We start from the raw sequence: 24,446 nt of genomic DNA on the forward strand, positions 1-24,446 counted from the left end.
AGTTGTAGCCCAGGAGCAGAGAGCCTGTGGATCCTGCCTATAGAGGCAAGGTGAGCTGAGGAGGCAAGGTGAGCTGAGGATAGCCCCTGGTGGCTAGGGTGGAGGGATCTCCAGGATGACCTGACCTATGCTTTCTGATCCTGGATGATTTCCTTGTGCTTGGCTGTCTGGAGTCTGGGCCTTCTGTGCCAGAGGGCACTGAGGACTGAGACTTTGGTGTCATGGGAGTTGTGGGTACAGGTGACTGACAGCTAGTGTAAGATGATCTAAGAACTAGGCCACAGAAAGGGGGTCAGCACACCCAAATTCCTGTGTGGCCAGTCTGGAAGGGCTTCTTGGAAGAGGCCACACTTACTATGTGCTTGGCAGGCTGAGATGGAGGGAAGGGCGTTTTGCAAGGAGGGAACAGAAGCATCGAGAGAATAAAGTATTCGTGTGATTGAACGATGAAAAGGGGTACAGAGACTAGATAGTCCACACCTCTAATTCTCTCTATGGTGACATGTGGTAGACATTATCCTTAACTTTTAGTTTAAGTAGCCGGGCGGTGGTGGTGCACACCTTTAATCCCAGTACTCGGGAGGCAGAGGCAGGTGGATCTCTGTGAGTTCCAGGCCAGCCTGGGCTACAGAGTGAGTTCCAGGAAAGGCACCAAAGCTACACAGAGAAACCCTGTCTCAAAAAGCCAACAAAACAAAAACAAAACACCCAAACAAACAAACAAAAAAAAAACAACAACAACTTTCAGTTGAAGAATCCGAAGCTCAGAGAGGTCAGGTGACTTGGCTGAGAGCACACAGCAAGATGGTGTCAGAGCTGTCACATTCACATCTGTTCAGCTCCAGAATCGGTGTCCTTCCCATTGGTCCAGGCGGTCTTGCCGTGTGCTGGACTGTCTGGTGGGAAGGTGAAAACAGGACTGGACAGGACAATGGGATCCAGAGGTTTATAGTGTAGCCATAATAATGGGGAACTACTGGAGGCCCCCTCAGGAGTGGAGTCACGAGGCTGGGGTGGCGTCCCAAAGTGTCACTGGAAGCCACAGAGGAGAGCTAGGCCCTTATGGTGGCAGGAGGTAGTGTTGTTGGGAGGGGAAGCAGAGGGAAATGGAACAATTAGCGTGTGCAGAGTAACAGGTGAGAACCTGTTTGTGGTGAGGCTCCGTGGACATTAGGCAGGAACACCCAAGACGGTTCTGGCTAAGCTTTATCCTGTCAGAGCAGGGCAGTTCTGTAGAGGAAATCCAAGTCAGGCAGGCCTGGCTGGGAGGCCCCGCTCAGCCCCTCCCCCATGGGAGTCTCATTCCTCAGTGGGTGAACTGACCCCGGGGGGGTCTGAGTGAGGTACTGGGGAGTGCATGGTGGTAGGCACCCGGAACCTATTTAATAAATGACATTCTAGAGCTGGGGAGATGGCTCAGTGGGCAAAGTGTTGGCCATGCAAGCCCGAGGACCTGAGTTCGGATCCCCGGCACCTGTATAAAAGCCAGGCATGGCAGTACACATTTGTGATCCCTGTGATCTTGCCACAAAGTGGGAGGTGGGGTAGAAGACTCCAGAAGCTTGCTGGCCAGCTAGCCTGGCATATCTTGTGGTGAACAACAGGAGATGTGGTCTCAAACAAGGTGGAAGGTGAGGACTCAGGCTTGTGGTTGTCTTCTGACCTCCACATGTGTGCCGTGGCATGAACAAACCTGCACTCACACACGCCAACACACACACACACACACACACACACACACACACACACACACACCACAGGTAGGATATTGGGGATTATGGGGGCACTCACGGCCTTCTTGGGTCCTCTTTGTCCTCTTGGAATCTGCCTGCCTCGGCCTCATGTACGCCTGCCGTGTTCTGGGTCTGCACATGCACACTGAATAAATGTCCCTGGCAGTGAATACCAGCTGGTCTTATCCGTCTTCGCCCCCTTCAGGGACAACTGGCTTTCCCAAGCGGGGAGATGAATTGCTGGTTACTCCTGAGGGAGGTGGGGCGGTGCATGGATGGGAAGGCTGTGGGAATAGGCCCAGCTCTGTAGCCGCAGGCTCGTTCCTTCACCAATCTGGCCCCGCTCAGGAGATTGAGAGAGGGACCCCAGATCTCAGTCTGGGAAAGCTGATTTCAAGTAGGATGGACTCTGGAAGCCACTAGTTCCTCTCTGGTTATGCTATGGCGCTGGCCAGCATATGGCTGGTGAGTTGGCTGGGGGATGTGGGGTCCACAGGGAGCAAGGCAAGCCCAGAACACACAGGTCAGATGGTCTCTGACATGACCTGCATTGTGACATGACCTGGCATTTACTGCATGCCAGACTGAGACCTAGAGATGGGCACAAGGTGTAATCAGAGCAGGACCCAGGGTGTTCTACAGCACTTAGGACCAGTTGCACAGTATCCCCGGAGTGTGGACTGGGATTGATGCGGGCCTTAAGGATAGTCCCAGTTGGGGCTGGTGTTCACAAGGCTTGGGTTGGGGGAGCCTGCACACATCTCAAAGGGCTCAAAGGGAGAGGTGGACACCGCAGACAGAAGACAGAATCAGGGGCTGGAGACACTGGCTCAGTGCTTAAGAACACCGGCTGCTCTTCCAGAGGACCTGGGCTTGCTTCCCAGCACCCACATGGCCGTTCACAGTTGTCTATAACTCCAGTACCAGGGGACCCAACAACCTCTCCTGGCCTCCAGGTGCACAGACATATATGCAGGCAAAACACCCCTACACGTAAAAATAAATAATTGGAAAGGTGGGAATGGAACCATCTTTGATGAAAGGGACATAGGAAAGGGGGCAGCTGCTGCCTAGGAGTGGCCAATAAGGAAGGCTTCTGAGATGAAAGGCTATTGGAGGTGGGGTTTGAAGGTTGAGTAGGAGTTTTCTAAGCAAAGAAGGTGAGGACCTGAGGGGAGAGGTTTGAGATGATGCGTTGAATGGGATCTGATGTGAAATGGTTCAGGAGGTCACCTAGCTGTGGAGGTGAGGCAGGCAGGGTCTGCACAGGATGAGGAGAGTGCTGGTTCTGGATTCATTAAGCTCTGAGGGGATGATTGTGGGAGAACAAGGCGCGAATGCCTGCTGTGAGAAGTGACAGGCCGGTAGACTTTTTGGGGAGGCGGCAGAGGAACCCCTGTAGGAAGGTAGGGAGGAGGCTGAGGTCAGGAAAGATCAGTGGGGCCAACGATGTTGAGGGTCAAGAGAGATGAGACCTGCAGAGTAACCCCAGGACTTAGCAGCAGCGAGGACATTGAGGACTTTGTCATGTCCGGATTCAGTAGAAAGGTGTGGGCCGCGGCGGCAGCGGCAAGACTGCAGTGGATCTCCACGGGGGAGGTGCCATTCCAGCCCGGAAGTGAGCGGCAGGTGAGAAAGTGGAGAGTCAGCTGGGGACCACTCAGCGGGACTGGATGGAAGCCCAGGGCAGCAGCTAGGGAAAGAGCAGCTAATGAGGGCGGCCAGGAGAGCCCCCTAGAACAGAGGAGGCCGGGTCAGCTACTTGCCCCGAGGAGAGGCAGCTGAGGGAATGCTCACAGGAGGGGGACAGGGAATGGATGGGGCCTTCTGGGAAGGTGGACGAGAGGTGGCCACAAGTCAGGGCTGTGTATCCCAGCTTTGCCCTTCTCTGTGAAGGAGACTGTGGCTAAAGAAGCAGGTGAGGTGGGCTTGAGGAGAGTGGATAAGGGCACGTGGGGCCACAGAGGGAAAGGAGGAAGGAATGGAGCCCACAAGGGCCTCTGGGAAGCCTGGGTGCCTAGCAGACGCAGAGCCCCAAGCCTGTCACGGGGCCAGCTGGCTTCGCTCGAGGGCCTTCAGCAGCCTGGGAGTGGGCGTGGAGAAAGTGGCTTGTCACAAGGCTCCAGGCTGGGATGGCTGAGCAGGCGTGACAGAAGAGACGGGTAAAGGGGACCGAACAGCTGCTGGCCTGGCTCCAACGTCTCTGAGGACTGCTGGAGACGGACGGGATCTTAGTTAACGTTTCGGTTGCAGTGGTTAAGAGATCATGGCCAAAATCAACTGGAGGAATAAAGGCTTTATTTCGTCTAATAGCTTGTCCATTATCTAGGGAAGTCAGGGTGGGTACTCAAGGCAGGAACTGATGCAGAGGCCATGGAACACTGCTTACTGGTGTGTTGTTACTCATGGCTTGTTCATTCTGCTTACACACACACACACACACACACACATTTATTTATTGAGATAGGTCTCTCTGCATATCCCTGGCTGTCTGGAGCTCATAGAGATCCTCCTGCCTCTGGATTAAAGGTGTGCACCACCATGCCCAGCTCAGCCTGCTTTCTTATACAACCCTGGGTCACTAGCTCAGTTGTGACCCCCCCATAGTGGGCCGGGCCCTCCCACTTCGATTATTCGTCAAGAAAACGCACTTCGGACTTGCCTATGGGCCCATCTGATGGAAGCATTTTCTCAATTAAGATTCCCTCTTGTGTATCTGGGAGGCCTGTGCCGAGCTGACAAAAAATGACCAGCAGAGCCTGAGGCTGTCCAAGGGCTCAAGGAGGCGTGGAGGCGACGGGGTAGCAGGGAAGCAGATGATGCCACAGTGGATGTCGTTCCTGTTGTGCTTCCTCTGGGGGACCCTCAAGGTTAGGGGTGCCAGAGGTGGGATGCTACAAGCACCGTTTGCTAGAGAAGTCAGGATCAGAGATAGGACGGGACTGCCCAGAGCTGCGGAGCCGGCTAGCGTCGCCTCCCAGGGCTCACGTTCCAGGTGAGGTCCAGTGATGCCCTTACGGTGTCCAGGCTTCCGATGGTGCAGAAGTTATGGGAAGTAGCTCAGGCCACGAGGCCGGTGAAGACGACAAGCCCTGGATGCAGTGCTGGGGGCAGTTCACACCTGGCCTGGAGGTTGTCTGGCGGTGGCCACTGGCCTGGTCAGCGTTCCCTCAGGTGCAGTGACGTGACTGAGCAGCAGGGGGCGGGGAGGAGCACAGGTCTCTCTGCGGCCCCAGTGCCTGCCTGCGTGGTGCCCACCCAGCTTTCTGAAACAGAAGAGCTCTCAGAGAGAAGGGGAGCAATTCTTTCTGGTTGGGGGGGGGGAATCACACTATGGGCTGAGCCCTATGCCTACACGCTCTTCCGTCCTCTGTCTAGTGGCCCCACTGTGGGTGTGGTCTTCCCTTGTGGATTCCTACCGTTCCCCCCCTGATCACCCAGTTTGAGGCAGTCAGCTTTGCCTTTACTGTAACAAAGGCCTGAGAGATCGGCTTATAAAGAAAAAAGGTTATCTGCTGACTTTGTGGGAAAGGTCCTTTTGGCTCAGAGCTTCGAGGTTTTGGTCTGTTTTCCTCTTGTTTGGGGCCTTGTGGTAGGACAGCATATCAGTGTGGCAATGTGCATCAGGCCACCATCTCATGGCCAGGAATGAAAAGGAGACGGAGAAGGGACAAAGGTCTACTCATCCCTTCCTGTCCCCAGTAATCACAAGACTTTCTAAGCTCTACCCACTAATGCCACCTCCCAGTAGTGCCGAACTGAGGACTAAACCTTAAATACACGGGCCTTTGGAGGCCACTGTGGCAGGGGAAGGCTTAGGAGCTGCTGTCTACAGTAGGGCAGGCTCAAACTTCCAGGCCCAGTGGGGTTGCCAGGGCCTGGACCAGTCCTCTAGTGGGAGGAGGGTCGGGGGTGGTATAGACTTCTGCCTGAGCACCCCCGCCCCCATCTCAGGTGAGCTAGGGCCTTTACACCACAGTCCATTACTGTTCTATGTTGAATGCCAAGACCATGGTTCACTCCATGCAAACCGTGACCCAAAGAGCAGGTCTGAGGTGGCCAGTTCTGGGAGGAGAAACGGCCAAGCAGCAGGCTCAGTGGGTTGTGTACTTCTTAAGTCCTTAGTCCCACCTCCCAACGGAGATGCCAGTCACATATTCCCGGGGAGAGAGTTAGGGGAAATAGGTGTGGGCATGGCTTGGCATAGCGCAGACCCCTCCTCAGAACTCAGTATTGGCCATTGCCCTCCCATCCCATTCGCCTGAGGCAAGAGGTGGACAAGGTGGCTATGAGTAGTCCCATGTGGCCTTCTGAGCCTCAGTTTCCTAATCTGTAAAATGGTGGTGGTGGGGCAGGGGGCACAAGGTGATGCTCTCTGTGCATCGCCTGCAGTTGGTTCCAGGCCCTCGGCCAAGGACCAGCAAGGCTGCCCTCTCTGTACCGCTGAGAGCAGCACTGAGCTGGCTTCCGCTAAAGCCGCTTGCCGCCCACCTCCGTGTTCCAGGTGAGGAGCCGGAAGAGGAACCGAAGGTGAAAACCCAGTGGCCAAGGTCTGCAGATGAGCCTGGGCTATACATGGCGCAGACAGGTAACTCGGGCCCGCCTCCCTTCCTCTGTGGCGGGGGCCCGACTGTGGCGTCTGGTGGCATGTGTGCTGGCGTGTGCCTGTCTGTGTCTATGTCCTGGAGCTCACTTATGTTGCCATGTGAAGCCTGTGGGTAGGGATGGGTTGTCTTCCAAAGAGCCTGCCACTCGGGGTTCAGGGTAGGAGGGTCCCTGTGATACCTACCCACATCTCTCTGGTCCTTCCATCCACCATGCAACTCTCTGGGAGGTGTCCCTTGCCGCCGACGCTGTCCCTCTCTCGTAGGCGACCCGGCAGCTGAGGAGTGGTCCCCGTGGAGCGTGTGTTCCCTGACGTGTGGTCAGGGTCTGCAGGTGCGGACCCGCTCCTGCGTGTCCTCCCCCTATGGGACTCTGTGCAGCGGGCCCCTTCGGGAGACCCGGCCCTGCAACAATTCAGCCACCTGCCCAGGTAGGCGTCCTCCTCCCTGCTCCATCTGCCAGCAGAGTCAGGTCCCGTCTGTGACAGGACATAAAACTCACAGCTTCCCCAAATGTTCGGTTACCCCTTCCTCGCCTTCAACAGACTTGCCTCCCCCCCCCCCCCAACACACACCATGCCTTACCCAGGCACTATGCCAACCTGGCATGAAGCACTTGGGGTTACGGAAGTAGCAGAACACACATCTGGGGTCTGCTTTCACCCCCTGACGCCGCCATCTTGGTAGCCAAGGCTGTTCTCTGCACACTGCCTCTTCCACTCTCCCTTAGTCCTGACCTCACCAGCACCTCTGGCAGTGTCCCAGCTCTCTGCATTTGCTTATTCTTACCCTGACCCTCTCCCGTCATGGCTAAAGCGTTCAGCCCGCCCTTAGATCTAAGATGTATGCCACTCTATTTTTAAAACGAAGCCCTCCCTGATGGTTCCCCTTCCGCTCCCTTGGGCGCCTCTGTTGGGCCGTTAGACTTAAATCAGTTGAACACGCAGGTACTGTAGGCAGGTACTGAGGAAATGCATGGTGTCTCTGCCTGGGTCCGTCGGTGACTGAGAGACAGGGCAGTGACAGCCAGTTCTGCTCTTGGCTTCCCTGGGGTGAAGTAGAGTTAGTAGAGTTTACCGGGGAAGGCTCTCAGGACTTGGGGGTGTAGCCGGGGCTTGTGGAGCACGGGGACAAAGTTGTGTTCCCGCTTGTGAGCTCGTGGTGTCCGTCAGTGTCTATGTAGAGGTTCGTGTCTGTCTGTGTGTCTATGCAGCTGGGGCTGGGAGGGGCACTTCTGTTGCCCCAGGCCTGCCCTGTTGGATTGGGGCTCTGGGTCTGGGGGTGGGAAGGGAAGAGAAGGATGGATCTTGGATCCTTTCCTGGGTCTTCCTGTGCCCCCAGGAGAGGAAGACCATTGGCTCCTCAGGCTGGTCCTGCCCACCCTATCCGGGTGTCCACAGAATCTGTTCTGTATGATTTGGGACCACATCCCCACAAAGGGTGGATATCCTGGGGACCCTAAGCCATCTCGCCCTGGCAACAGAACCCAGGGCGGAGCCAATGAGAAGTGGCCGTAGAATTGCGGAACTCCTGATTGGCGGGCGGATGGGCGCTGGCTGTGGGCGGAGCCAAGGTGCCGCCCAGCCACCGGCCACGTGCTTCCTTGCAGTGCACGGCGTGTGGGAGGAGTGGGGGTCCTGGAGCCTGTGCTCCCGCAGCTGCGGGCGGGGGTCCCGGAGTCGGATGCGGACCTGCGTGCCCCCCCAGCACGGCGGCAAGGCCTGCGAGGGTCCCGAGCTGCAGACTAAACTCTGCAGTATGGCCGCCTGCCCGGGTCAGTAGCGCCAAGGGGCTTCTAGGCAGGCGCTGCCCAGCCGGGTGGGGGGATCGGGCGACCTAGGGGAGGCAGTCAGGTCCAGTGCCCCGTCCCTGGGCGGAGGGCGGGGTTCCCATAACTTGGACCACGCATGGGGAGACTGGAGAAGCATACCTGTTAGCAACCAGTGGGTGGTGAAACCCAGCCCTGACTTGGGGTTGGCCCCTTGTGGCCCCATCACAAGGGGCCTGCTTTCCGGTGCCCGTTTTTCCATGCCGTCAGCTGCCCTTGCTGTAAATAGCACTTTGGTGTCCTTGGCACCATGGACACAAAGCTGGGCTTATGTGTAGGCAAAGGTGCCATTACAATCCACATCCTCTCTCTCACACACACAACTCACCTCTGAGGCTTGCCCTTGGTGCTGCGTGGAGAGGTGTCATGTATTCCTGGAGCTGGTGGCAGGCAGGCAGGCAGAAAGAGGCCCCCGAGTCACCACCCACTCACCCCAGACCCTTTCATATGCCCAGCTCAGATGGTCTGGCCCGTCATAGGTCCGAGTGGCCTTCAGGCTCTGCCACCTCCCCGTGGAACCCTATCCCTACTAGCTCACCCACGTTCTGCTCAACGGCCACCCCTGCTTGTGTCTCCCCATGCAGTGGAAGGCCAGTGGCTAGAATGGGGTCCCTGGGGCCCATGCTCTTCATCGTGTGCCAACGGGACCCAGCAGCGCAGCCGGAAATGCAGTATGGCCGGCCCAGCCTGGGCCACATGCACAGGTGCCCTTACCGACACTCGCGAGTGCAGCAATCTCGAATGTCCGGGTGAGTGCTTGGTGTGCGGGTAGCTGGTGGTCGCCCTGGCCTTGGAGGCACCTATGGCTTCTCAAACTTCCCCTTTTTCTCATAGCCACTGACGGCAAGTGGGGGCCATGGAACGCATGGAGCCTGTGCTCCAAGACCTGTGACACCGGCTGGCAGCGCCGCTTCCGCATGTGCCAGGCTTCGGGCACACAGGGCTACCCGTGTGAGGGCACAGGGGAGGAGGTGAAGCCCTGCAGTGAGAAGAGGTGTCCAGGTACTGCTTATTCAGCCCTGGGGCTGGGGTCACGTGTGCGAGCCCAGCTGAGCCCCCACCCCTCGCCCTATCCCCACAGCCTTCCACGAGATGTGCAGGGATGAGTACGTGATGCTGATGACGTGGAAGAAGGCAGCGGCCGGCGAGATCATTTACAACAAGTGTCCCCCCAATGCCTCGGGTAAGGGCAGGCAGCTGGGTCTGCAGACCCGTGCCCCACCATCCCTGCTGCCCACCTCTGGGGCCCAGGCCCTGGGTCTGCATCCCTAGATGTGCAGGGCGCAGCGAGAGAGAGCGCGCGCGCGCAGCCTTAATGCCGGTCCCCGTCTTATCTCTCTGCAGGGTCTGCCAGCCGCCGCTGTCTCCTCAGTGCACAGGGCGTGGCATATTGGGGACTGCCCAGCTTTGCTCGCTGCATCTCCCATGAGTACCGCTACCTGTACCTGTCAGTGAGTGTGCCTCGTTGGCTTGGGGAGCCATGTGATGCGTCCCAAGCCCTGGTAGGGGGTGGCAGGAGCTTAGGGCTCATCCATCCCCCCACACCTTGGTGTATGCTGTGTTTCTCTTTGTCTGGCAAACTCCTACTCAGATACCAGGGCCTCTCAGGTGTCTTTATCCCTGGTACATACCTCTGGGTTCCCACCCACAGTCCCCCCCATCCTGAGCTTCTCAGACAAGGAGAGCGAAGAGTGCATTGTAGCTGGGCATAATGTCACATGCCTTTAGCCCAGCGCTGGAGAGGCAGAGGCAGGTGGATCTCTGAGTTGAGACCAGCCTGGTCTACACAGCACGCTTCAGGACTGTCAGGGTTACATAGAGAGAGCTATCTCAAGAAACCAAAACACAAACAAAGAATGCACTTAACTGTGCTCTCCTACACTGGGAGCTCTTTGAAGGCAGGGACAAAGTTGAAGTTACCATCATGTCCCCGGTTCCCAGCCAAGGGTTTGCATGGTGTCAGGATGGTATCAGCAAACATTTCTGACCAAATTGGGTAATGATGGTGTGTTTGCATTGAGAACTTGTGTTTGAGAGAGCCTGTGTGTGTGTGGTGTTTCAGAATGATCAAGGCCCCTTAGGGACAGGGAGGTGCCCAGTCCCTGGGAAAAGCTTATCGTTCTGCATTTGGACCTCAGAGTTCCTCCTGTCTCCGAAGTCACCTCCGACTCCTTTCTTGGACTGTGTCTCTGGGAGCCTCTCTTTGATTTCCCACGCCCTCTCTCTTCCTGGAAGCACCTAGTGGGTAGATGGGAGGAGGGACAGGCCAGAGGCCGGTCCCGGTTTCTAACGCTCCAGTGACAGGGGCATGCACATGTCACCTGCAGCTTCGAGAGCACCTGGCTAAGGGCCAGCGCATGCTGGCAGGTGAGGGCATGTCACAGGTGGTAAGAAGCCTGCAGGAGCTACTGGCGCGGCGCACTTACTACAGCGGGGACCTGCTCTTCTCTGTGGACATTCTGAGGAATGTCACCGACACCTTCAGGAGGGCCACCTATGTCCCCTCTGCTGATGATGTGCAGGTACTACCCCCCAGTGGCAGGGTCTGCTGGGGCAGCCGGGTGCCGGGTACCTCCTGACCCGCACACTGCTTTTCCCAGCGTTTCTTCCAGGTGGTGAGCTTCATGGTGGATTCTGAGAATAAGGACAAGTGGGATGATGCTCAGCAGGTGAGGGGCTCAGCCTCCAGCTCTCTCTCCTCCCATGACCCACCCCTGCCTCAGACCCTCACACACTCTCTGTTCCCAGGTGTCTCCTGGCTCTGTGCACTTGCTGCGTGTTGTGGAAGACTTCATTCACCTCGTGGGTGATGCTCTCAAGGCCTTCCAGAGTTCTCTGATTGTCACGGACAATCTAGGTACAAGGATGTGGGCGGGGGAGGGGAGGGGGAGGGGAGGGGAGGGGAGCCGGGCACCACAGGACCATACTTCCCTGGGGGAGGGGTGTTGGTGAGGGGCGCTCTGCTTTGCTCTTTTGTTTACAAGTCCTGTTTCCCATGCTTCTGCCTCTCCACCTCTTCCTCCCCTCCTCCGCTCCACTGTCTCTGCATCCACCTTGGCGCCGCACCGCGCCACGCCGCGCCACACCGCGCCACACCGCGCCCCTCCGCGCCCCTCACTTCTGTGTTGGTTCCTGCTGTGTCCTCCCTGGTGTATGTCTCCCTCACATCTGTCTCTTCCCCTGGATGCCTCCCGGGCCCCCCCACCTCCCTGTCTGTCTTCGATGTGCCCCGCCCGCCCGCCTTGCCTCCCGCCCCCCCGCCCCCCCGCGCCCCCACCTCCCTGTCTGTCTTCGATGTGCCCCGCCCGCCCGCCCGCCTCCCCTCCACTACAGTGATCAGCATCCAGAGAGAGCCAATCTCAGCCGTGTCCAGTGATATCACATTTCCCATGCGGGGCCGCAGGGGCATGAAGGACTGGGTGCGGCACTCAGAGGACCGCCTCTTCCTACCCAAGGAGGTGCTCAGCCTGTCCTCCCCAGGGAAGCCAGCCACACCTGGGGCAGCTACAGCAGGCAGCCCAGGCAGGGGGAGGGGCCCAGGAACGGTGCCCCCTGGCCCAGGCCACGCCCACCAGCGCCTTCTCCCAGCCGACCCAGATGAGTCCTCCTACTTTGTCATCGGTGCTGTGCTCTACCGCACCCTCGGCCTCATCCTCCCACCCCCCAGGTGAGTCCCCCTGCAGCCTGCACCTCAAGGGGCCCCTGGCCTGCCTGTGGACATGGTCACTTCTCAGAAATAGCCAGGGCCGGAAAAGTGTTTGCCTTGTAAGCAGGAGGACCCCAGGACTTCTGGCAGCGGGTCCTCAGCCTTCCTAACTCTGCAACCCTTTAAATGAAGTTTAATGAATGCTATGGTGACCCCCAACCAGAACATTATTTTCATGGCTACTTCATAACCATAATTTTGCTACTGTTCTGAATGTAAATTCTGTGTTTTCCGATGGTCTTTGGGGGTCGAGACCCATGGCCTGAGAACCACTGGCGTATGTAAAAATAGCCTGGCATGTTGGCAGTGCACTTGTATTTTCCGTGCTGGGAAGGCAGGAAGAGGTAGATCCTTGGGGCTTGCAGACAAGCCAACCTAGCCTGCTTCGAAAGTTGTAGGCCAGTGAAAGCCTGTCTTAAAAAGGACAGGTGGCCGGGCGTTGGTGGCGCACGCCTTTAATCCCAGCACTTGGGAGGCAGAGGCAGGTGGATCTCTGTGAGTTCGAGGCCAGCCTGGGCTACAGAGCGAGTTCCAGGAAAGGCGCAAAGCTACACAGAGAAACCCTGTCTAAAAAAACAAAACAACAAAAAAACAAAAAACAAAAAACAAAAACAAAAAGGACAGGTGGACAGTGCCAAAGAAACAACACCCAAGGTTGTCTTCATGAACACACACATACACCCACCTGCATACATGCACATGCACACACACACAGATCCACAAAAAATATAACACTCAGGCAGTTATATGCCTGCCAGCCTCTCAGGAGGCTGTGCTGGTGTCCAGGACTTTGCAGACCAAGTGCTGGGCCCTCCCTTGGCCCCTGGCCGTCCCCAGCCATGACAGATTAAAGTCTCCCAGTCTGAACACCTGCTGGCAGGAGCTGACCTCAGTACTTGTCCCCTAGGCCCCCGCTTGCTGTTACCTCCCGGGTCATGACAGTGACTGTGCGTCCCCCCACCCAGCCTCCCGCTGAGCCCCTCATCACAGTGGAGCTGTCCTATATCATCAATGTGAGTGAGGGACCAGGTGGGGACCCCAGATGTCTGCCCACTTCGGGCCTGAGGCCTATCTCAGGGCGGTGGTCCGTGTTGGATGGTGGGCCTGATCTGTGTGGGAGCTGCTGGCAGGCAGGAGAGACCGCGGCAAGGGCCAGTGCGCTGCTCATCCTAGCATGTACACATCTTCTGCTCTCCAGGGCACCACCGATCCCCACTGTGCCAGCTGGGACTATTCGAGAGCGTGAGTTGGGGCAACCTTAGACCCTCTCATCAGAAATGGTCTCCCACCTAGAAGGCCAAAGGGTTCCTTGGTGCCATCCTTGGTCTGAGGGGTCAAGAGCACACCTTGGGCCCCCTACTCCATCTCATGGCTGTAGCCTTGCCCTGGATTTCACCTGTCTGGGCAGTAGTCGGCACTGGGTTCGGGGCCACAGTCATGGGCCCTGGGTTCACGCCACTTCTCCCTCATCCAAGAGATGCCAGCTCAGGGGACTGGAACACTGAGAACTGCCAGACCTTGGAGACCCAGGCAGCGCACACCCGCTGCCAGTGTCAACATTTGTCCACCTTTGCCGTTCTGGCTCAGCCACCCAAGGACCTGGTGAGTGGGAGAGAGGTGCTGGGGCTCGTCCAGGCATCTGAGTGACCCCAAATGTGGCTCTGTACAGATGTGCTTGTGGGATCGCACAAGGTCGGGGGTCTGATGTCGATCGTAGCCCTAATGCCTGCGCAGGAGTGTATGGCGGTGGGTGAGTGAGAGCCTGTGTGCCTATGTGGGTATGTGCGTGCATCGGCTTGTGTCTGGAAGAGTGTGGGTGGCTGAGTGTAAATACATCTGTGCACTTGTGCCCTTCTGCATGTGAGGAGCATGCCTGCTTGCATCAGATGGGGAGACTGGGTGCCCTACCTCTGCCCTCTCCCGGCAACCCATCTCCCACAGACCCTGGAGCTGGCGGGTGCTCCCTCGGTCCCCCTGGTGATCGGCTGTGCAGTGTCCTGCATGGCCCTGCTCACACTGCTTGCCATCTATGCCGCCTTCTGGAGGTAAGTCGGAGGCTGAGCAGGATGGGAGGTGGCCAGCTCTCCAGGGTTAGGCAGGCAGCCAATGCCTCTGCCTCTGCCCACTGTGCCCTGTCAGGTTTATAAAGTCAGAACGCTCCATCATCTTGCTGAACTTCTGCCTGTCCATCCTGGCTTCCAACATCTTGATCCTCGTGGGCCAGTCCCGGGTGCTGAGCAAGGCAGGTGCAGGCTCCTGGGGGTGTGTGGGGAGGGGCATCCAAGGAGCGGGTGAAGGTGGCGAGTGCCTGCAAGTGAGGGTGGGTTTGTTTTTAATGGTTTATTTATTTTTGTTTTATGTGCTTTGGTATTTTTGCCTCCATGTATGTCTGTACGAGGGTGTCAGATCCCCTGGAACTGGACTTATAGACAGCTGGGAGCTGCCATGTGGGTGCTGGGAATTGAACCCAGGTCCTCTGGAAGAGCAGCCAGTGCTCTTAACCGCTGGGTCATCTCTCTAACTCTGAGGGTAGACGTTTGTGTGGATGGCCTGAGGGATGGATGTTGGTGAGGGTGTGTGTGTGTAGTGTGCAGGCACACTTGAAGGCGTTGGGGTGTGTGTACTCAGTAATGAGTGTTTGTATACATCAGTGAATGTGTGCGTGAGTGCCTGGGTGCGTGCATGGGTGTTGGGCGGGAGGCATCAGACCCCCCTCTTGTCTGTGAGTCCTCCGTCGCCATCTGCCTGCAGATGCTCCATGCTGACTCTCCCTCCTACCCTCCTTGGCCTCCTCTGCCCAGTGCCAGCCAGCACTGAGAGAGCCAGGTGTGGGGTTTTGCTCGGCCATGACGTGGCAAGTGCTCCTGTCTGTGCGTGGGTGGCCTGCCTGCCCGCCTCCCCGGATGCCTAGTGCTGTGTGCATGTCACCAGGCCTGTGTCGTGCTGTGTGTGGGTGCAGGAAGGCGGGGGTGCCTGGCAGGGCTCTTGGGGAGGGGCTCAGGTAGGCGGCTGGCCATGCAGCGCCTAGGCCCGGCAGTCAGTGTGGGAAGTTGGCAGCGCCCACCCTGGCCACTGCTCAGGGCCACTCCCTCCCGTTACCTCTCCCTGCAGGGCGTATGCACCATGACGGCTGCCTTCCTGCACTTCTTCTTTCTGTCCTCCTTTTGCTGGGTGCTTACAGAGGCCTGGCAATCCTATCTGGCTGTCATCGGGCGGATGCGCACCCGCCTGGTTCGCAAGCGCTTCCTCTGCCTGGGCTGGGGTGAGCAAGGCCAGTGCTGGACTCTGCTGTCGGGCCTCGAGTGGCCGGGGAAGCCGGGGAGGTGCTACCTGGACACTGGCCCAGCTCTCTGGGGACGGGGGTCAGCTGGGCTGGAGGATGATAGGGAGGGTCCCCCCTGCAGCCTTCTTACCTGTGACCCCAACTCCCCAGGTCTGCCGGCCCTGGTGGTGGCTGTGTCTGTTGGCTTTACACGCACCAAAGGATACGGTACATCCAGCTAGTACGTGTGCCTCCTGTGGTGAGGGTGGGGGTGGAGGGGTCTGTGGGTCTGTTGGAGGAAGTGGACTGGGCATTAGATCTTTCCAGGCTGAGGTCTTGACCTGTGCTTACTGCAGATCTTTGGGTAAACTTCCTTATCCCTGAGCCTCAGTTTCCCTGGCTGTAAAAGGACATGTTGGGATTGGGTCATTTCTAAACACCATTGCACCCAGGGGTCAGCTTACTTTTATTTCTGTGGGGGCCTGATGTGAATCTTTGTGGGAGAGGAAAGAGTCTCGTCATGACATGGCTGTGTTTCTCCTTGACGGGATGGAGGCTTAGTATGGACTGGTGATGTGGGCATGACTGCCTAGGGCCTGAGGTGGAGGATGAAGGGAGGAAAGGCCTGCTGGGTGTCTGATTGCCTCTCTTCTCCCCTGCCCCAGCTGCTGGCTTTCCCTGGAGGGGGGCCTGCTCTACGCCTTTGTGGGTCCAGCTGCAGTCATTGTCCTGGTATGTGCGTGCCCCTTCAGCATCCAGGGAGGGATGTGGCCCCAGGGGGTCATCGGTTCCTTCTGCCTTCTCCCTGACCTCCAGCTCCCACCTGGGGGTGTCCTTGCCCCGAGGGCACTTGGTGATCCTGTCTTCCCCGCTCGCTCGGCTCCACCGGGCCCCCAGGTGAACATGCTCATCGGAATCATCGTGTTCAACAAGCTCATGGCTCGAGATGGCGTGTCAGACAAATCCAAGAAGCAGAGGGCCGGGTAAGGGGAGGGTCTCTGCAACTCTGGGAAATGCGCAGGGAGGGGGAGCCGAGTGCACCTCGGAGACTCAGGGCTTGCTGATGCCAACCCAGGCTCCCCAACCTTGGGGCATCAAGGGTGCAGGCAAGGTGGGCACCCGGAGTGCTCAGCGGCCACCCCTCGCCCACCCTAACCCAGCTCTCTCTCTCTCGTCTGCCCTCCCCTCCCACCCTTCTCGGGGCTCATTCTGCCCACCTCCCGGCTTCCCATGTGTCTCCCCCTTCTCCCATGTCTGTGCCGCCCCCCCGAGGTCGGAGCGGTGCCCCTGGGCCAGCCTGCTCCTCCCCTGCTCAGCGTGTGGAGCGGTCCCCAGCCCCCTGCTCAGCTCAGCCTCGGCCAGGAATGCCATGTTAGTCGTGCCCCCTGGGGGGGGGCGGTGGGGGCGGGCAGGGGCTAAGGAATGGGAGGGCAGTGCCCATGGTGGGGATTGGGAGGTATATCAGCCCAGTGTCCTGGAGAGCTTGCCCTGCCCTCGCCCGCCCCCCCACCCCCAACTGCTACATGCTCTCTGGAGTTCAGGTCTGAGGTGGCTGAGGGTGATGGGAGTGAAGTCTTCCACAAGTTGCTGTGGTACTCTGCTCACCCTTCCCTCTGGTCCCTGTCCTTGTTCTGGCTTAATTTCCTACACAGGCACAGCTGCAGACTCCTCCTCCTCCTCTCCCCACCAGCCCGAAGGCCCTAAGAATCTTAGGCCCTTAGAATTTTTGAGCTATTCAACCTTCAAATTAGAATAGTGGAACCTTTGAATAAACAGTCAGAAGCTGAGAGTGTTAGGATGACTGAAACACACTCTTGTCCGTCAGAGAATCTGACTTGAGTTTCAGAGGCCTTGAATCTCACCATCAGAGAGAGAATCATGGAGGAAGACAGTTATCTCGAGACACCCCAACCTAGCAGCTAGGAATCTTAGAACCCCAGCTCTGCAATCTTAGAACCCCAGGGCTGGATGGCCACCTGAGTCCTCCCAACCAGAAAGGGCACAGCTTCGTCACACACCTCAGGGGACCTGTGGAGGCGGCTGGTGCCATCATTGCCGAGCCCTGTGACACTCGAGGAGCAGTGAGCTTCCTCTGCTTTGGGCTACCACCTCCCTGTGCCCGAGTCTGCTAAACCGGCAGATCAAAGTGTAGGCCTCAGAGTCTGCTCGCCAAGCTGGGTTTGGGTCCCAGCTCCCCTCTCCCTGTCCAGCTGGGCACACTCCAGTCTCCTCATCTGTCAATTGGGACACTAGTCCCCGGGCCTGTTTGTTGGAGTTGTTTTGATCACAATTTGAAATAATCTATGTAAAGTGTTCAGTGGAGGGCCTGGCAGAGAATTGCCTGTTAATCAATGACAGCTCTTATTACTGTGATTAGAGCCTCTCCGGCTCTTGGCTCCGCCTCCAGGGCTTCAGAGACACACTGTGCCTCCACCCCAACCTTGCCTGGCTCAATAGCCCTGAACCGCTCTTCACCGGACAGGTCTTGGCCCCCTGCCTGGCCATCTTTCTGCCTCAGCCTCTGGCTGTCTCTGCAGAACGGTGCCTGCCACCCTGCCCTGTCTGGGGCTGTGCCTCACTCTCCGCTGGGGGTCCCGGGGGTGGGCCAGAGTGGGGCTTCCATCTCTTCTTCCTCATGGGCTATAGCAGTTGTTGGGGCTGGAGACCAGTCTGTTGGCCTCATCCTGTCTGCCTTTTGTCTCTGCAACGGGGCCAGGGATGCATAGGCCTGGTTCTGACCCCAGCTAGGATCCTTCTGCCCTGGGTTCTGAGCAACCACCAGGAGCCAGAGGTTCCTCCAAGCCTCAAGCTGGCTGGGCTTGACCCCGTCTTCTCTGCATGGGTTTGCGCTGTGGTGTCGTCCACATGCTCTGCCTGCTCAGTCTTCCTGTCTGGGGGTCTGTCTCGTACTCCTTTTACTGTGGCGGCCATCTTTCTCTGCTCCCCCTCTCCTTCTCTCCCGCCTACTGTCTTGGGGTCTCTGGGGATGTAGTTCTGACCTGTGTCTTTTTCCAAAGCTTCCAAGGCGCTTCTGTGCAAGCTGGGCCCGAAGCTGCCCATGTCTGTCTGCCCCTCTTCCCTCCTGTCTCGCCGTCTTCACCCTTGCTTCCCAATGTCGCCTCTGCGCCTGCTCAGTCCCTCTGTGTCTGTGTGCCCATCCCTCCTACCCCTCATGGCCCCTGCCCCGTAGTTCTGTCTTTGTCCTGTTTTCCGTCCGGTTCCTTGCCCCCTCTCTGCTTGGAAGCACTCCCAAGATGCTGGAGTTTGGGTCCCCGCCGGTCCCCGTGCTGAGTAGAGGCCCAGGCTCCTGCCACCCTGTCCTGTGGAGTGTCACTCTGACAAACGTTCTGCTGCTGTCCTTCTCAGGGCCTCACTCTGGAGTTCCTGCGTGGTCCTGCCTCTCCTGGCGCTGACCTGGATGTCTGCTGTCCTGGCCATGACAGACCGCCGCTCGGTCCTCTTCCAGGCCCTCTTTGCCGTGTTCAACTCCGCGCAGGGCTTCGTCATCACTGCCGTGCACTGCTTCCTGCGCCGAGAGGTGCCCAGGCTCGTCTCGCGTGCCCACCCCATGCTGAGCTGTGGCTTCTCCCCACTGTGGGGTACAGGGTGACCAGGGTGCTTCAGGCCCTGGGTGCGGGCACTTCTGACTTGGGTAGCCTTGAAGGCCTGGGCCTTCTTTAGTTCCTCCTCTGTGACTTCTCAGTCCAGGTGGCATCACCTTCAGGCTCCATGCTTGTGTCTCCTTCTGGGTACCCCGGGGTGGGAGACCCGGCCCACTATGGTGGCGTTATTACGGAGGCCTCAGGCCCAGCAAGTACTTCCTGCCCCCAGGTCCAGGACGTGGTCAAGTGCCAGATGGGTGTGTGTCGGGCTGATGAGAGCGAAGACTCCCCTGACTCATGCAAGAACGGGCAGCTGCAGATCTTGGTGAGTGAGCAGACCCCTCCTGCCATAGGCTCCTTCCCTTCCGCATCCCATCTGAGACGGGAAGGGAACAGCCTGGGTTTTAATTCAGGCTCGGCTGTTGACTGGGGTGGCGCTGGGCAAATCCTCCTCCTTCAGCTTCCTCCCTACAGGTTTGAGGCTCTGTTGGGTGGCGCCCAGAGAGGAATGAGGCGCGGGGTGGGGGAGGGGCCTGAGCCTCCCCAGCCCTGACACGGCTCTCCTCCCTCTGCCAACCTGCTCTCTCCCTCTCGACTTACAGTCGGACTTTGAAAAGGATGTGGACCTGGCTTGTCAGACAGGTGAGTCTGTTGGGTGGCGCTAAGAAGCCCTAGGCATGGCTAAGACAGGAGCCCCACACTCCGCCATAGCAGCCCCGGTGGGGACCACTGTCGTGTCCTGCCTTGACAGATTGACATCTGGGAAGGCCAATTACCTCTGGGCAAAAACCTCCCCTCTCTAAGCCTCCGTCACATACCTAGTAAGGAGAAAATAGCATTGTCTCGGGGCACGAGCAAGGCCTAGGGCCTATGTGAGTTACGGGACACCGAGTTTACAGTAGGGGCCTTCGCGTATGCTGGCCACTACATTCTTCCATTACTTCACTGGCTTTCACGGGCATCTCTTTCCAGTTCCTTGTCTAAGGTATATGCTTCCTGGGGGATAGGGAAGAGCAAGGCCCTTTGATAGCCTTGGGACTGTGGAGTGAAAGTTAGGTCACGTACCAGGGCACTCGTGGGCGCTCAGCCTTGGCTTCCCTACCCACATCCCTTGGGCCCATGAGCCATTTGTCTTCCTGGGTCCCTCTTGTATGTTAGAGAATACCAACCACCTCCCCAGAAATCAGTGTCCCTCACTGCCCAAGCTTGGAAGCTTAGTACCCACCCAGACCTGGGCAAGAGCATCACAGGGTCTCTGTCCCTTAGGGCTCACCTCTCCCTTCCACTTCTGTCCCTAGTGCTCTTCAAGGAGGTCAACACTTGCAATCCGTCCACCATCACTGGCACTCTGTCCCGCCTGTCCCTGGATGAGGACGAGGAGCCCAAGTCTTGCCTCGTGGGTCCTGAGGGTGGCCTCAGCTTCTCACCACTGCCCGGGAACATCCTAGTGCCCATGGCGGCCTCACCAGGTCTCGGGGAGCCACCACCACCCCAAGAGACCAACCCCGTATACATGTGCGGGGAGGGTGGTCTACGGCAGTTGGACCTTACATGGCTACGGCCAAGCGAGCCAGGCTCTGAGGGGGACTACATGGTGCTGCCCCGGCGGACTTTGAGCCTGCAGCCTGGTGGTGGGGGCCCAGGGGGTGAGGAGGCCCCAAGGGCCCGGCCTGAGGGGACCCCCCGGCGGGCTGCCAAGACAGTGGCCCACACTGAAGGCTACCCCAGCTTCCTGTCTGTGGAGCACTCAGGTCTAGGGCTGGGCCCTGCCTATGGGTCTCTCCAGAACCCATATGGGATGACCTTCCAACCACCACCACCGACACCCAGCGCCCGCCAAGTACCTGAGCCAGGGGAACGCAGCCGGACCATGCCCCGTACCGTACCTGGCTCCACCATGAAGCTGGGCTCCCTTGAGGTGAGGGGCTGTGGAGGGTGGGGAGGGGGAGTCTTCCTACTGTATGCCTGAGACCATGTCTAAGTCATAGGCTGCAGCCAGGAAGGGAAGCTGTCATCCTCCCCCAGAGAAGTACTGGGCGCGCATACCACGTGCGTGCGTCCCTCCTTCTCCCGGGGCTCACAGAACTCAGCTCCAAGGAAACTCTGGAGCGTCTGAATGCCTCAAACGGGCGAAGCTTCATGAGTTCACTCACTAGTGCTCTGGTACCCCCTCTGGGGTGACTGGTCAGCATGAGCCCTCTCTGAAGGCAACTGTGGTTCAGGTGCCCAAGGGGTAAGGAGGAGGCTGAGCCCAGCTGGGCCTCTGCAGCATGTGGATCCCAGTCTGGTCTGGACTCGCTGACCAGCATCGCGATGCTGAGCACATTGCATGGCCTCTCTGAGCCTCGGCCTCCTTGTGTGTAGAGGGGTATAGTACAGAGACCTCCTCTGTGTTATTGTTTGGAGAATGGGGTGATACAAGCCTTTTATTCCTGTGTGCGGGGAAACTGGGAGATGCTGTTAGCACAGAAATTGGCCCTGGGTGCTGCCCTGGACCTCGAATGAGAAAATGGTAGCCCCCCCAACTGTTTCCTCTGGCCTGCCCCCTGCAGACCATCCCTGGGAACACGCAGATTAGTGGAAACCCAAAGTAGAACTCCAGGACATTCTAGAACTCTAACTGGAGGAATGAGGGGGATGTGGATAAGGCAAGAGGTTGGAGTTGCAGCTTATACACAATTAGCTGCTTGTGTCTAGCCTGGAAAAGTTGCTCTCTGTCCTCTGCACAAAGACAATTGAGTTAGCAGCTAAGGGGTCACAAGTTTAGCTTTGTGCCTAAAATGTTCCTTGAACATTTGGTGCCTGCTCCTGCCACAGATGGCAACGAACAGGAAGGCGTTAACAGAGACGACAGAAAAGATGACATCAGTGATGGGAGGCAGTGTGCTCAGCGCTGGGGTAGGCTTTGTTCCGTGGGCACCTGCCCATGGCTGGACCACTGGGGAGGGCCCAGTGCAGGGCGGGCAGGTGGGCAGGCGGCCTTCTTGTGTGGGAGGTAGTAATAAATGTGGCAGAAGCGCGAGGGGTCAAAGGTGGTGTCCAGAATAGTACGGGCCCATTGGAGGTACAGGCGTGGGTCTGCCATTGCCTCTGGAGCACTGTGGGTGGGGACAGTGGAGCCGTTACCTGTAGAAAGAGAGGTAGCTAGGGATGGGCAAGGCATAGTGATGGAGAGGCAGGGTGCATGGCGGAGGCAGAGACGGTGGGAAGGTAGGAGGAAAATCAGGAGAGTGGAGTCAGGTTGAGGAAATCCACAGCACGGTCTTAGCATCACCTCTGAGGGTCTGGGGCCAAGCAGCCAATCCCTTCCCTCCCCTTCCTGGGTCTCAGTTTCCCCATCTCACTGGGACAGTTGCCCTGGGTCTCCCGAGTCCTCTCAATCCCAGCATTCTAAGACTCTGAGGTCTCCTTGAGTGGCGCTGGATGTCACTGAGCTGGTTGGGGCCTTGAAGGTGGCCTTGGCCAGGTGAGGCCAGAAGAGCGTGAGGAAGCAAGGAGTCCAAAGAGGCCAGGTGGAGGCAGATAGGCTGGGCATGGGAAGGCCAACATCCTGTTTGCAGGGCAAGGGCGGGGTTCCAAGGAGAGGGGAGGGCATATGAGGCAGGAGAGAAGGCTAGAATCCAGGGCACAGAAAACAAGTGTGGGCTGTGTGGCCCTATGTGGTGGTGTCCTGCCTCTTCACAGCTGACCTGTGTTTCCGTCCGCGTGTGCGCTCCCGCAGCAATCTCCCCCGCACGTGTGCATTGCGGACCTCTGCTGCTGTGCTGTGACCCCAAGGGCTAGCCCATAAGATAACGACTCTCAACTCTAGGCTCTGGGTGGGGGAAGGTGCTGTAGAGTCCTGGGGCCCAAGGGTCCCTGGGCAAAGCTCTGCTCTCATGGCCTGCTTGTTGCTCCGTAGCGAAAGAAGCTTCGGTATTCAGACTTGGACTTTGAGGTGAGTGCTGGTGCTGGGGGGTGGGGGTGTCCCCAGAAGGTCGATTCCTAAAAGTACCCCAAGTCCCATTGCAGAGCCCGGTCCTGGGGTCACCAAGCCTCTGGATTCCCTGTCAACTCCCCCACTATTCTGCTCTGAGGCAGAAATGGGGGGGGGGGTAGTGAGGGAGGGAGAGAGAGAGAGAGTGGGTCAGACAGACAGACAGACAGACAAGAACACACTCTAGCCTTGCCCCAGAGGGCCCAGCAGGCCCAGAGCAGAGGGGCTGAGGGGTGTCTACAGTGCTGCCCAGAGAAGCGCACTCCTCTGACCCCCAAGTGGCCCCTAGAAGGTGATGCACACCCGGAAACGGCACTCGGAACTCTACCATGAACTCAACCAGAAGTTCCACACTTTTGACCGCTACCGTAGCCAGTCCTCAGCCAAGGTGAGGGCTCCTGCTGCTGCCCCTGCCCCATAGCACCGAGCGCATGGTCCCTGAGGTGGGGCCCCGGGCTCTGAGGGGCTCCTGTCCTGCTCTCCTCACTTGCCTGGGTAATCATAGAGTTATGCCTTACCCAGGGCCTGCCTGCCATAAGCAGCGGTTTTAGGGGTGCATGGGGGTGGGAAGGTGCCACAGAAAGCAAACACGAGCAGGGCCCCCCACAGTTGGAAAAGGAGGGCGCGTAGACAGGAATGCCCCTGCAGTCGCCGTCAATAAGGCTCAGAAGCTAGCCTGACACCTGGCCACTGGGTGCCACTGGGTGCCACTGGGCAGTCTCAACCCTCCTGGGACATCGTTGGTTTGCTCTGTACGCTGGATGAGAGGGTACCGGTACCACAGGCTCACCCTCCTCCTTCCACAGGAGAAACCCAGCCCCGGGGAACGCCCTGGCCTGTCCCAGCACAGGAGACATCAAAGCTGGAGCACCTTCAAATCTATGACACTGGGCTCACTGCCTCCCAAGCCCCGAGAGCGGCTGGCCTTGCACCGGGCAGCAGCCTGGGAGCCCACAGAACCGCCAGACGGCGACTTCCAGACAGAGGTGTGAGTGCCATGCTGGACTGCCCACTGCACAGAAATATATATCTATTTTCACACTCCACTTTGGAACTACCAGGAGCCAGCGCCCCTCCCCCTCCCGAGGCTGGGCAGGAGGTGCAGAGGACTCAGCCTGGCTGGGGGCAGCCAGACTGGCAGGACCTGGGGGCCAGGGCCCCTCTTTGTTCTCAGAGGTCCCTCAGCAGCCACCCACTGGAGGCTCTTCTTTGCCCCGGCCTGTCTGTCCCTGTCCTGGGCTGGGGAGGGGGGAGGGAAACTTTGTTGGGAATAAACTTCACTCTGTGGATTTGGCTTGCTCTGTTGTTTGCCGCTCCTAAGCCGAGCCCGGGCCTGAGACCCCGACTTCTTCGTTCCTGTAGGTCTGTAGTTGTGTGATGGGGTCAGGCCAAGCCTGGCGGAGAGGGGCTGGCTGCATGCTGAGCCTGACTTTGGCCCCTTACTCTGTTTGTACCAACCCCTTACCTGGGCAGTGTGGGATGGCGACTGAGGGAGTGTCCCAGGCATGGCTGCCTTTCACTGGGGCAGGGCCCAGGCTGCTCGCACTGGGTTGTCCTGTCAGGGGACAGGAGTGTTAGGAACACCACACACACATGTCCCCAATTCTTCGAAGCATCCATGCTGGAAAGTTTGCACACTTTGTGGTTACAAAAATGAAGGTAAGAGATTGGAAGTGATGTGCCCAGGGCCACGGTCAAAGGCAGAGCCTGTGTTCACACTCAGGCTTGGTGGAGG

At 58.2% G+C, this 24,446-nt stretch overlaps 1 protein-coding gene across 13 annotated transcripts in view; it reads left to right on the forward strand.

Moving 5' to 3' along the window:
• Adgrb2 (adhesion G protein-coupled receptor B2) overlaps positions 1-24,000 on the forward strand; it is a 63,497-nt gene extending 39,497 nt beyond the window's left edge. For 3 of the 13 annotated variants that reach the window (XM_076565191.1, XM_042271943.2, XM_076565197.1), the window contains 28 exons: positions 6,238-6,321; positions 6,604-6,768; positions 7,947-8,111; positions 8,750-8,914; positions 9,000-9,167; positions 9,247-9,348; positions 9,510-9,616; positions 10,493-10,687; positions 10,766-10,834; positions 10,914-11,022; positions 11,499-11,832; positions 12,779-12,884; positions 13,070-13,113; positions 13,347-13,473; positions 13,813-13,916; positions 14,011-14,113; positions 14,983-15,133; positions 15,305-15,374; positions 15,799-15,865; positions 16,031-16,116; positions 16,406-16,504; positions 18,500-18,671; positions 18,965-19,060; positions 19,338-19,377; positions 20,034-20,653; positions 22,637-22,672; positions 23,001-23,099; positions 23,518-24,000. In XM_076565191.1, the coding sequence (XP_076421306.1) occupies positions 6,238-6,321; positions 6,604-6,768; positions 7,947-8,111; positions 8,750-8,914; positions 9,000-9,167; positions 9,247-9,348; positions 9,510-9,616; positions 10,493-10,687; positions 10,766-10,834; positions 10,914-11,022; positions 11,499-11,832; positions 12,779-12,884; positions 13,070-13,113; positions 13,347-13,473; positions 13,813-13,916; positions 14,011-14,113; positions 14,983-15,133; positions 15,305-15,374; positions 15,799-15,865; positions 16,031-16,116; positions 16,406-16,504; positions 18,500-18,671; positions 18,965-19,060; positions 19,338-19,377; positions 20,034-20,653; positions 22,637-22,672; positions 23,001-23,099; positions 23,518-23,703 (3,869 nt within the window). In that variant the 3' untranslated portion in view covers positions 23,704-24,000. The remainder of the gene's footprint in view (positions 1-6,237; positions 6,322-6,603; positions 6,769-7,946; positions 8,112-8,749; positions 8,915-8,999; positions 9,168-9,246; positions 9,349-9,509; positions 9,617-10,492; positions 10,688-10,765; positions 10,835-10,913; positions 11,023-11,498; positions 11,833-12,778; positions 12,885-13,069; positions 13,114-13,346; positions 13,474-13,812; positions 13,917-14,010; positions 14,114-14,982; positions 15,134-15,304; positions 15,375-15,798; positions 15,866-16,030; positions 16,117-16,405; positions 16,505-18,499; positions 18,672-18,964; positions 19,061-19,337; positions 19,378-20,033; positions 20,654-22,636; positions 22,673-23,000; positions 23,100-23,517) is intronic. The other 10 variants (XM_076565193.1, XM_076565198.1, XM_042271942.2 and 7 more) reach the window with 9 other exon arrangements.
• Positions 24,001-24,446: the final 446 nt, after the last annotated feature.

The sequence above is a fragment of the Peromyscus maniculatus genome, chromosome 2 (genome assembly GCF_049852395.1).
Source record: "Peromyscus maniculatus bairdii isolate BWxNUB_F1_BW_parent chromosome 2, HU_Pman_BW_mat_3.1, whole genome shotgun sequence".
Taxonomy (NCBI): Eukaryota; Metazoa; Chordata; class Mammalia; order Rodentia; family Cricetidae; genus Peromyscus; species Peromyscus maniculatus.